The 12,530-nt window shown below is 38.5% G+C and overlaps 1 protein-coding gene across 2 annotated transcripts in view; it reads right to left on the bottom strand.

Annotated features, from left to right (window-relative positions):
* Positions 1–12,530, bottom strand: part of GPC6 (glypican 6) — a 1,126,030-nt gene that overhangs the window by 548,041 nt on the left and 565,459 nt on the right. For both annotated transcript variants that reach the window (XM_021065371.2, XM_021065372.2), the window contains exon 3: positions 10,592–10,983. In XM_021065371.2, the coding sequence (XP_020921030.1) occupies positions 10,592–10,983 (392 nt within the window). The remainder of the gene's footprint in view (positions 1–10,591; positions 10,984–12,530) is intronic.

Below are 12,530 nucleotides of genomic sequence, written 5' to 3'. Positions count from 1 at the left end.
GACACTGGGTAGCGGAGAGCCAAAGGTCTTCTAATTTATTAAACAATTGGTATATCAGACTGTCTATGGGAAAAAGCTATAGCGATCGCATTCACACTTTAAAAACAAAACAAATCCTGCACCCATAAGAAAGACGTTCAATCTGGATTCCATCTGCTATTCCAGCCAAAATGTCAGAGTGCTTTTTTCTCCATTCCGAAATAGACATTTCTCATATCTTATGGAAATAGTGACATGAATATTTCATATCGTTATCTTCTGCCTACCCCCAAAGCTATAGGATACCACCAGGTTTGTCTTTTCCAGAAAATACTTTATTGCAAGCACAGCTGAATTCTCCTTGGCCTAGCCTCTAATTTAGGGCGCAGAACTCTAAAGAGGAAACAACTTCTGCAGAGCACTGGTTCTCTGCTCTTCTTAAAGCACTATCGAATCTTATATTTCTGACTTAGGGCTGTCCACTGTCATTGAAACACAGTGAAATAAAGGCTGCTTTACATCTTGATGTATTTTTAGCAAAAGGATGTGTTTCTGGAAAGCCAAGAGCAAACAAAGTTTTAATACCCACTATATATAAGCAGATATATTTCTTATTTATTTTTATTAGAAGACAGTTGATTTACAATGTTGTGTCAATTTCTGCTATACAGCAAAGTGAACCAATCATAAGCGTGCGTATATATATATATCTATATATATATATTCATATATTCCCTTGCTTATACTATTTTCCATCATGTGCTATCCCAAGAGACTGGATATAGTTCCCTGGGCTATTCAGCAGGGCCTCATTACTTATCTATTCTAAGTGTCATAGTTTGTACCTGGTAACACTAAACCCCCAGTCCATCCCCCCTCCCTCCTCCATCCCCCTTGGCAACCCCAAGTTTGTTCTCTACATCTATAAACAGATGTATTTCTTTATGGAGAAACATTTTTGTAGCTACTATGAGAATGACATGCAGAATAATAACATTTCCATAATTAGTATATTTATGAACGTTTAAAATGTTGACTAGGATGAACCTCTTGGCTGAAATCGTCTACAAAATGAACACATTTTCCCTTCCTGTCTTCTTCAGATACTATGAGATGAAGAGGATTAAATTTCCATATAAAATCCTGCTATCGGCTGAGTATTAAGTATGACAGAGGCATTTCTGACAGGCAGCGCGTTCCTGCAAGGACAAAAACGAATTTAAAAAAATCTGTTTATGCCAACCACTTACGTGTCAGCTGACGTTAACTTGAAGCATCTATTGATTTAGGCTACAGTTTTACTGCCATCTGAATGTCAAAGTCCCCATTATCCTATTACTGACACTCTGAACTGTCCATTTTCACCCTTGGCTATTCAATTTAGACACAAGAAAACGGAGCATTTCCATACAGTACGGGGATGATTACTGTTTTCTAAGTATCTGGGATTGATCCATTGTGTCTACACGAAATATCACTCATCAAGATGAAGAGGTGTAACAAAGACACATGAAGGGGAATAACCCTTGCTTGTAATCACAACGATAACAATGGAGAAAATCTATGATATGTAATAACACAACCTCCCTATCTTCCTTACGATCCAATATTTGTATGCTCTAATACCTCCATTTCAAAAAAAACCTAATATGTCAAAGTCCCTCCATAAGTCCTGCTTCACTATATCAGCACTATTAATACACTATATCTGTCAAACTTTATTAAAGTTATTTTTGATGTGGATCTTGGCTCATAAACCTCTACAGTGCACTGATAGTGCCTCAGGGAATGTCCTTGTAACACTGACTGTCTGAAGATGGGGCAACCAAAGAAAAATCCTCCAGACTTTCAAGTTCGGGTATGATAACACACAGACGGCGGCACTGCCTCCTGTCAGTGCTCTGAACGTGCTTTTGCACGTGCAAGTGATTGCAGCAGGACTATTGTTCCAACGGTGTTTCACAGAACCTTCCGGAAGGAAAATCGTAAATGCATTCAGAGAGAAATACCCGAGAAGAGAGTCAGCACTGACACAGGGATCAAGTGCCAGGTCCATTTTTCTTTAGGAAGCTACTTTAGAAGCTGCATTCTTTGCGTTACTGCGCTAGAGTTGTATTCACGGGCCTTTTGTTATTTGTGCTCTACCTAAATTGGCACATGTCACCAGGGGATGTTCCCTGTCAGTAGCAAAGACGTCTGCTTGTTGCCCAGGGCTCTGGGGGTCAGGGTGGGTGGGTGGGTCTCCTACCTGTGGGGCACAGGCAAACAGCAGACATGCTAATCAAAATGGGTCTATGAGAGCCCATCATTGTTGCACACATAGAGAAAGCACCCCAGGGGGAAGAAGGTTAGGCCAGGGAGGCACAGAGAGGGGTAAAGGGAGGCTGAATAGCGAAAGAAAAAGCCCAAACACAGCTAGTCAATGTATGTTCCTTATGTTTCTAGTCTTAGCATGGCTCTAGAAGAGTATGTTGCAAACTACCTGTTTGAGGCTCAAATGATCTGGCCAGGCTTTGGCTGGCTGTTTGATGTTTCCCAGCATGTCCTGACCTTATATCTGATCCTACACAGCATAACCAAGAGGCACCTCACACGAAGGAGACGCACTGTTCAAGTTCAACACTATGTAAGGAAGAGTCCACTGCTGGGGTCCCTTCTGGAGGTCAGGGCAATGTGACATTGCTATCGAGACTTTTTAAATGCTTTTAATGTTTATATTTGCTGCAGAACCATAGCAACCTGCTCTTGGATGAGCTCTAGTCCATGGACCATGCTTTGTTCAGCCTCTGCGGGAAAGCATAGGGCCAGAAGAGTTAACATCTCAACCAATAATACTCGCTGTCGTCAAACCACACTCGATAAAGTTAGCATCTTTATGGCCAAAACAAAGGTCTATTTTCTCTGCGCTTCCCACTGAACTATCTGCAACACTTGATGCTGCCGATTACCCTATTTCTTTAGCATCTCTCTTCCTTTCCTTTCAGGACAATATGCTTTTCTAGTTGTCTTCCTTTTCTGTATCCTCTTTAAATATTTATACCCCGTGATGTTTCATCTGATCCTGTTCTCTTTTTTCTTCTGCCAAATGTTACCATCCTTTGCCAACACACATTCGATGTTGTTGATTCTCAAACCAGTCAGCAGGCAGACAACTGTTACGAAATGTACAGAGGGACGGGAAACGTGCTTGGTGCTGGGGATACAATCTGAGAAGACACACCATATTCACACCCTGCTGCTTTGTTCCTTTGTCTCTCCAGATGCACTCACTCCCCAGTCTGCTCCACCTGCTTGGACTCAGCTTACATCACCGCTCACCTGGGCAATTATAAGAGTTTCCACCCCTGCATTCACCATCCGTTTCTCCCACCCCAGTTTATCATCTCTAGGAACCATCTTTCATAAGGAAAAATCTGACCACATATTTGTCTTTTGAAAAACCTTAGCCTCTGCAAGGTCTTTCAAATTCCTTAGCCTGAAATATAAAGCACAAATAATATGATCCAGATCTACCTTCTGGCCTCATCTCTGCAAAAGCATAACCTTTCATGAGGCATGCCTTTGAATCTGCTGGGCCCCTGGCAAGAAAGCCCTAGATCTTTTCTCCCTCTGTAAGAACTTATTCATTCTGTGAGTCCAAGTCTGAATATAACCTACTCTAAGGTGCTTTTTTTTTTTTTTTCCAATTTTCCAAGTCAAAGGGAAGTAGGAAGTATGTGTTTCTCTTGATTCACACAGCGTTTTACCCACACCCCTGTCTTTATCCTGATCCTTTGTGCCACACTTAAATTTCTGCACCTTTTTCTCTTTTGTATAGACTGTGATTTCCTCAAGGACAATGCCAGTCATTGTGATTTCCTGTTTCTTACAGAACAATGCTCAGTGCGTAGTAGGTGCTCAGTATGTTTGTCCTTCAAAAGTAGCGGAACACTTCTAAGCAAAGAAAGACAAACATCTTATGATACCATTTATAAACAGAATCTAAAAATAATAAAAATGACCTTTTTCACAAAACAGAAATAGACCCACAGACACAGAAAACAAACTTATAGTTATCAAAGGGGAGAGTGGCGCAGGGGAGATAAAATAGGAATTTGAGGTTAACATACACGCGTTATTATATATAAAATAGGACCCACTGTATACCACAGGGAACAATAATCAATATCTTGCTATAATCACCTATGGAAAAGAATCTGAAAAAGAATATATATATATATATATGCATATGTGTATAACTGAATTACTTTGCTGTACACTTGAAACTAACACAACAGTATAAATTAACTATACTTCAATAAAAAGGCTAACTTTTGGTTATGCCAGCAAAATAGACAAACACAAAATCATTGGTGAAATAGTTTTCACTGAACGATTCCATTTAGTTCCAGTCTGATGTCTGTCTGCCTATTCACTGCCTTCTATTTCACACCTTAGGGATACCACGTGCTTGCAGCACCTTGCCCACCTCTGTGCTTTCCTACTGCGCCTCTGCTGAGTTGTTGCCACTGCCTGAAGCACCTTTTCCATTGCTAGGTGCCCTCATCATCTGTCCCAATGGGCGTGCATCCTTTAAGACACGGCTCAGGGCATCTCTACCCTGAAAGTTTCCTTGCACCCCAACACGGAGCTAGGTGTCTTTCCTCTGTGTTCCCAAAGCATTTGCTGCAGAATTCTCTCATTAGATATGGGCATTTTAAATTTTCTGTCTCTTCCCCAATTAGCACGTGCAAGGACTTTAACTTGCTTAGTGTTTGTATCTTAAGAACTTACCAACAGCAGTGGATGCATAAAACACACTGAACAAATGCTTATTGATGAGGCCTGAGCTAAACTGTCACAATGGTCCTTATTAATGGTTCACTTATATAAGAATCCACATTTGGATCAGATGAATGTCGAGGTGTTATAACCACCCCATCTTGGGCTATCAGGGAGACGAAGATTATACCTGTTAGGTATGGTCAGAACTGTAGTTCCCATCCATTTTCTAGCTATACTGCATTGACACAGAGTTAAGGAATGGCTTAACTTCTTTCAATTTGCCTCAAACTTGAAAACTAGATTCAGAGTGGGGAGAAATGTACTTAGAAGTGGAATCCCAAAAGACAGTATAATTTAAGAAAAAAGCTTAACTCGGGCATAGGTTACTAGAAATGGACACAAGCTACAAAAAGGACAAAAAGGATATGCATATAGCTTTTAATGCACTGGATATAAATGGCTTCATTTGTCTCAATTTTCGCTCTCTTAACTGTTTTCCAAACTTGGACACCTAAGCTAGGCACTTTGCAAGAGAACTTAAAATTAATAAGGCAGATTTTCATTGTTTTAATCAAAACAACCACACAGTTTTCAAAAAAATGGGACCCTGTCCTTACTTCCCTGGAGTCCTCTGTTGATAACACATGCTCCTCTTTAGTGGACATGTTCTTTTCTTCTTAAGATACCTGGACTTCCTCACACTGCCGTGATTTCCAGTGCTTATCACAGCACATGGCCCATGGTAAAATTCATACATTTTCAATGAATGATATTAATAAGCTATTTTTATTGTTTTGACTCCTAGTACTAATGACATTTGGTTACTATTTTTTATATCATGAAATTATTTATTGATTGATTGCAAAGTACTTTCTAAATATAATAATGCCCACACCATCATCATAAAATAGCAAGCATATATTATTTATAGTGACTTAAAAGTTATAAATATAAAAGCATTATTGACAATTTCAAAAGGCTTACCTATTCTTCCTAATGTTGTATATTGCTGACTTAACCTACACTGGATAATCATCAATTACAGAAGAGAATACCCCGACCGTAGAAGAATTGAAAAAGCTTTCATTCACCCAAGGCCTCTTTGTGGTCCTTTTCATTTCTGGATGACTCTATAAAAAAATAGCTTCAATCAAAGGATCACCACAGAAGGAGCAAAACAAATCATTCAAGTGACAGGTGGTCTTCCTTTAGATCTTAAATTCTATCTCGAAAGCCAACAGCTGCATAGAATACCATTTCTCTTATAAACTATATTCATGGCTAAACTTTCAGAATGGTGTTGCATTATGATCAGAGAATGGTATGAATGGGTGTACTTCATAGTCTTCATTTCCTTAAATTTGAAGATAATTTTTTTCAGCCTCATCACCTATCAAATATGTTTATTGAAAAGTGACTCTCTTTATTGCTTTCTAGGGATACTGTGTTAATGCAAGGCTGTTTATCAGGTGGGTGGACTAGTTAAGAGGCTCTCCATGTAATATACCATTCTAGGTAGCAGATAATGGCAGATGACTGTTGATAAAAATATTCTGGTCATACTAAAGCCAGGCTTTCTTTTCAAAATCATGATCCCGAAGAATTTAGATAGATAGATAGGAAGATAGTTAATAGGTAGGTAGGTAGCTAGGTAGCTAGACAGACAGAGATAACTGACACTATTTGGCAATAGCTCAAGTTCTACCAATTCCAATTCCATTACCTACCTAATTTGTCTGGAATGAATCAAAGGAATGACTTTCATAGTTGAAGTGGTTGCTACCGACACAATTTATAGCTTTTCCTCCTCGAAGTCACTTTTACTAAAGCAAAAAGATATGAAAGTCATGTCTTCTTTGTTTAAATGGCATCAAGATGGACCAGGGAAGACACTAGAACCTCTTGCCCTTCAGGATGAAAATGGAAAATCAGTCTAAGCAGATAACTGTTACTATCTCTGCGCAGCCCTCTTTCTGTTTTTCACAGTGTCGGACAAGCCGAGAGGCACTGTTGGCATTCACGTTTCCATTCATGAAGGGGGGGTGAGAGTGGTGCTGGAAAAATGGAGCCATGCTTAAAAATAGTCTGGATTCTTTCTCTCAAGATTATTTTATTATCAACATTTGTTTTTAATGTTCATTTCAGAGCTCCACCTTCTATGCCTACTTGACGTCCTTTGGCATGGGGCAGAATGTGGAAAGTGGTCCAATCTACAAACAGCAGTAAGTCTGATAAACTACTAAGGACACCTCAGGGAGTCGATCGCATTCACTGATGAAACAAATCAGAGATGAACAAGGGTAACGTCTTCTCCCACTTTAATCTCTTTCATTAAAAACAATCTTAAACTCGCGCATACACACACACAGCACAGAGCTTAAGAAAGAGCATGTGCTTGACAACTGTGAAACCTCTTGCCTATCCCAACTTATGACACCTTCAATCCTAATCCCCAGAAGTAATTACTACTGCTGTTTGTATTTATCATTTTAAAGTTTTCTTCTGAGTTCTATCACACATATTTTAATTCCTAAATGATGTATGGCTTAGCAATTTTTTTTTGACTTTATATGAGTGGTATATATTCTTTGGTGATTTGATCTTTTTTTGACTTTTTGTGAGTGGCATATATATATTTTTGTGTTTAGCAATTTTTTTTGACTTTATGTGAGTGGTATATATTCTTTGGTGATTTGATCTATTTTTTTTTTTTTTTGGTCTCAAAATGAAGTTTCTGTGATTCATTCACATGTGTGGCTATAGTTCACTCATTTTCAATGCTCCGTAAGGTTTCATAGTGTGAAAAGATCACCATTTATGCAGATGTGACATTCATAGTATGTCTACTTTGGATGTTATCATAAATCATCAGCTATGAATTCTACATGTATTTGTACACATGTGAAATAGTTTCTTCAGAGGCAGAGTTGTAGTTTTAAGATATGCACATCCTCAAGAGCACAGATATTTTCAAAGAGTAATTTAAAACTTTTTCTTCCCCTCTTATAGGGCAAGAATAAGTTTTAAAAATAGTTCTGCTGACATGGACAAATTAGTCCCCCATCTTTCTGGTAAGGAAACTCCCCTAATGTTTTTTCAAAACAGTTGTGTCAAACTGCTGTGTTATGCCAAAGAGATAAATTTTCCATCCAACACAATTAATTAGAAGCTATTAATGATGCCTTCCGAGATTGAAGACGCCACTGTTAGAAAAGAGAGAAACTGAAGAGAAAAAACATCCCCCAGGCCAAGATGCAGGAGATAAGGTAGTTTATGGATCTCGATTTGGGAATTTTGCCTTGAATTCCTGAACTCTTCTGCAATCAATTCACAAACTCTAAATCACTCAATTAATAGACCACAGGGAAAATTCCGATTTACAAATTACTTCCTCATATACTATTCTTGCTTCTCTTCTTAATATAGTTAGGGTTATAATATTTTATTCTTATCACAAAGAATAGTTTGAGTGATAAAGGTCAAAAAATACTAGGAGATCTATATCTGGTTTACTCAGCTACAGACCATCTTGTAATCATTAAGTGAGAAAGTTCATTGCTAAAATGCTTAAACTCCTGAGTCATAAATTATTTGAGAAAAAATTACTCAGCTTTGTTTTCTTCTTTAGCTGCATCCACTGCATGCAGAAGTTCCTGGGCCAGGGATTGAACCTGCCCCACAGCAGTGCCAATGCCAGATTCTTAACCTGCTGAACCACCAGAGAATGCCTACTCAGCTTATTTTTCAATCCAAGGCTATATATCCACATATTTATATCCCTATCTATCTACCTACCAGAAGGCAGTGACCAGATGTTAGCATGGTTTGAAAAGATTAGGGCTAATGAAACTCAAGTCAGACAAGCCAATATCTGGATAGATAAGCATTCATGGTTATAAGACCTCAAACTACATCGTAAACCCATAGCAGCTATTCTGCCAAGGAATGTTTGTCATGAAGGAATCAGGGGAAGAAAAATCTCTGTGTTGTAGAGTATACATCTCCTCACATCTGGAAAAAAATGAAAGGTCATATTCTACTGATGGTTAGTCCATGAAGTCAACGTTTACCATGGAAGAGTAGCATATTAGATTTTGGAAGACAAAGATCACAGAACTAAGACAGTGAGGGAATGACAAAGGTGAGGCACCATTTCCAGGCTGTTGTTCGTGCCATCCCCGGAGAGCCATGGCAGAGTCAGTGGCAACCTCTCCTGTGGCTTCTTAGATACTTTGATAGAAAATATTCTCTTACCTCACTGAGACGTCCTCAGACCAAAACGTTTGTATCTAACCATTATTCACACTCAACAGAATCCATACAATCAGGGATGTTGCATATTTCAACCCATGCCTTGAATTTACCTCATGTTTCTCAAACACTGGCTGTTTCATTCTTCAATAAAATCAAAGGATTTGAAGCCAAAGTGACTAATTTTTTAACATCAAAATCTATCTTTAAAAAATGTTTTTTATATTTATTTCTATTTTACAGACTTTCTCAGATGATCATATTTCCTCTTACTATTCCACCTAGACAATCATTTGTTAATCCACTTTTGGTATCTAGAATGTTGTTGATTTTCAATAAAAATTTTGTTTTAAACATCAAAGTTATAGACCCTTTATATTATTAAATTCCTCGTGATTATCATCCTCAGAGCTTTCTTCCAAATAATACTTTCATGTGCTCAAGTAACCTTTTTAAGAATTGATAATTAAAAAATGGATTGCTATAAATTTTACAAATCGAGCCATAGAGACACATGTTTAAGGGTAAATACATCTTTACACCAAGATGAAAATAGTAAGGAGATCAAAGCAGAGAAAACAGGAACATGGCAAGATGGTACCAACAGTTAGGAAAAATATATGGGTCTTTGGCAAATCCCCGCAATAAGAAAGTAATGTTTGGCAATAATCTTTGTGCAAACATGACCTTCTTTGGGGACATAATGCCAGACTCCTGTTATCTATTGTTTTAACTTTACCTCTTAAAGTAATCGTCTTTCAGTTCATTTGTTGGACTGCCCTCATAAATGGGCAAACCCATCTCTGCATCTCGTAAGAGCAGTTGAATGTCAAGAAAGAATTTAAACAAAGCCATATATCCTCTACACAGGAAACAGTCAATGTTTAAAAACAGCAGTGGAAAAAGACCCCTTGCATTAAAGGTTTAGAGACATCCTCAAGGAAAGGCACAGGCGTGTATTAGTGATTTATCTTTCTCATAAGCCCAACTCAATACAAGGCATTGAATTACAAAGATAATGGATAAGGAAAAGAATTCTCCACCAGAATCTACACTTTGTATTCATTAGTCCTCCCTAATCCAGTTCTACAGGTGTCAGCTAAGGGCTCTTCTTTTACTATTAAGGAATTTGGCCACTTTGACAAGGGTGATAAGAAGAAGAAATGCCAGATGCTGGTGTTCCGAGCAACAACTTGTCTCCGCTTGCAGGCGCCATGAAAACTGTCACCTTGTAACTTCCTAGAGGATTATAACCCCTGAATGGACTGTTTCATGAGTATTTATCATCCTTAAAACTGATCAGAAATGCCAAGTGGTCATGGTTACAAGACACCTGTTTTCGCATGTTTCCTGATAAAAGCTTCTCTGCTGAATTGCTGATAAATATTGACATTATGTTTCAAATCACATGGACTGGCTTGAAATCCTGGCTTCTCTCACACAAAGAATTAAGCTTTGACATTTAGCTGATTTCTCTAGGAGCAAGGACCTGTAAGTGAGAACTCCTACCTTGAATTAACAAAATAAAACAAAACATGTGTTTGACAAACAGAGAAACGAGAAAGACCAGTTAGAAACACAGTAGGTTTTCAATTACCTTGGAAACTCGATTTGCAACTTCTCTGCCGACGGTCAGCCCCTGGACAAAGGTCCGAGCAGCAATGAAGGCGCGGGTGACCTGGATCTTCAGCTTCCGGGGAACATCTCCAAAGGGCTTCAGCTGGTCTGTGTATTTGCTCACGCATTCCAGGTAGTCCTCACTGAAGTGATACTGCGGGTTGATCAGCTGAAACATGCGTTCCAGGAGCCGGGCCCAGAAGTCATTGAGCATCTCCTCCAGATTGACATTGCCCCCTGTGTAGTATCTTTTCAGCTCTGTGAAGAGGTCCTGGAATACCTCGGAATTCTGCATGTAGAGCATTCCATAGGTCCGTACAAACATATCATTTAGGGACTTTTCGGCATTCTCCAGGAGCTCTCGGAAAAATTCTGCCAATAAAATAAGAAAGCAGTCATAAATTAGCAAGATATGGAAACGCCAAAACAGTTACTTACCTCAAAAACAAATGCTTCTAATGCCTATATATATATATATATATATATATAAAGTCAATATATAGTGTCTTTTTAGGGCCATACCTGCTGCATATGGAGGTTCCCAGGCCAGGGGTTGAATTGGAGCTGTAGTCGCTGGCCTACACCACAGCCACAGCAACACCAGATCTGAGCCATGTCTGCGACCTACACCACAGCTCAAGGCAATGCCTGATCCTTAACCCACTGATTGATGCCAGGGATTGATCCTGCGCCCTCATGGATACAGGATGCATGTCATGGATAGTCTGACGTGGATAGTCAGATTCCTTTCTCCAACAACAATATTTTAAATAAGATCTGACCTACATCTATGATCTTCTCTGAGTCAGAGAAAACAAGATCATCTAATTTCTGTTTAAGAGAACATCTATTAACACTGGGAATTTACCATTTAATACTCCTCCAAGAAGCTCAATTATTTTTCCATGTATTGTACATTTTAGAAAATCCTATGGTTTCATATTAACTCAAATCAGCATACGTGGCAAAACATTGTCATTAGTATAATAAATACATATCTGATAAAAACATTTGCTCCAGCCTATTTACAAATCTGTTCTACCACTAAATTCAATTAAATTGCTTTTATTTGGAAAAGTTCATAAATGGGATACTCAAATTGATGTAATATTTGCACTCTTTATAGTTGCTGTATATTGCAATCAATTATCAGTTAGAGATTCACAATGCAATTAAATTCACTTATTACCAAAGCTATAATAAACATAATTTAGGCTGCCATAATAAATCAGAAAGTTATGAAACACCATGCATTATCATTATAAATATAAATTATCATCTCATAGAATATGAATAAAATATAGGCATTTGGGCTTTCTGGGCTTTCTGCTTAACAATTTCTAAATGAAAACGATTCTACCAAGAAGTGGTCTCTTTCACTCCGCAAAAGCACTTGAGTGTTTCTGGGATTAGTTAGTTACAGTATACAAAAAAATAGGATGGAAAAACATCATTGGATACTGTTTGACTCATTAGCCCTCATAGTCTCCCTCGAGACATAGGTCATGTGTGTATGATACTTATCCATTTGCACAAATGAGCCTGGGTAGAGCAAGCTCAAGTTCTATTGCATTTGGAGAATGCAATCAGGGGTGGGAAAAAGGCTAAGGAAAGATCATGTTTCCGAGTCTGTAAATCCAAGTTCCCAATAACAAAGAGATTCTGCTTTACCTCCCAGAGCTCCCTCTTATTCCCGGGAGCTATGTCCCCTCTCAGCTAAGGCAGGAAAAAATCAGGTCCTGGATACCTCAAGGAATCCCAGTGGGGATAAAATAAAAACTTCTTTTTTTCTGGAGCCCTGGGGGGATTTTTTTCCTGAGACACAAAAGAGCAAAAGCAATGAAATTATGCATGGATTCCATGGAAGCTACACCTAATTTCTTCTTCATCCAAAGCTGCCTGAAGATGTACTTGATTTA

The sequence above is a fragment of the Sus scrofa genome, chromosome 11 (assembly GCF_054392235.1).
Source record: "Sus scrofa isolate SSC_HxYL_T2T_F1_AM1 chromosome 11, Sscrofa_HxYL_maternal_Yorkshire_Landrace_v2.0, whole genome shotgun sequence".
Lineage (NCBI taxonomy): Eukaryota > Metazoa > Chordata > Mammalia > Artiodactyla > Suidae > Sus > Sus scrofa.
The sequence above is the reverse complement of the archived record's forward strand: the minus strand, read 5'-3'. Positions and strand labels throughout refer to the sequence as shown.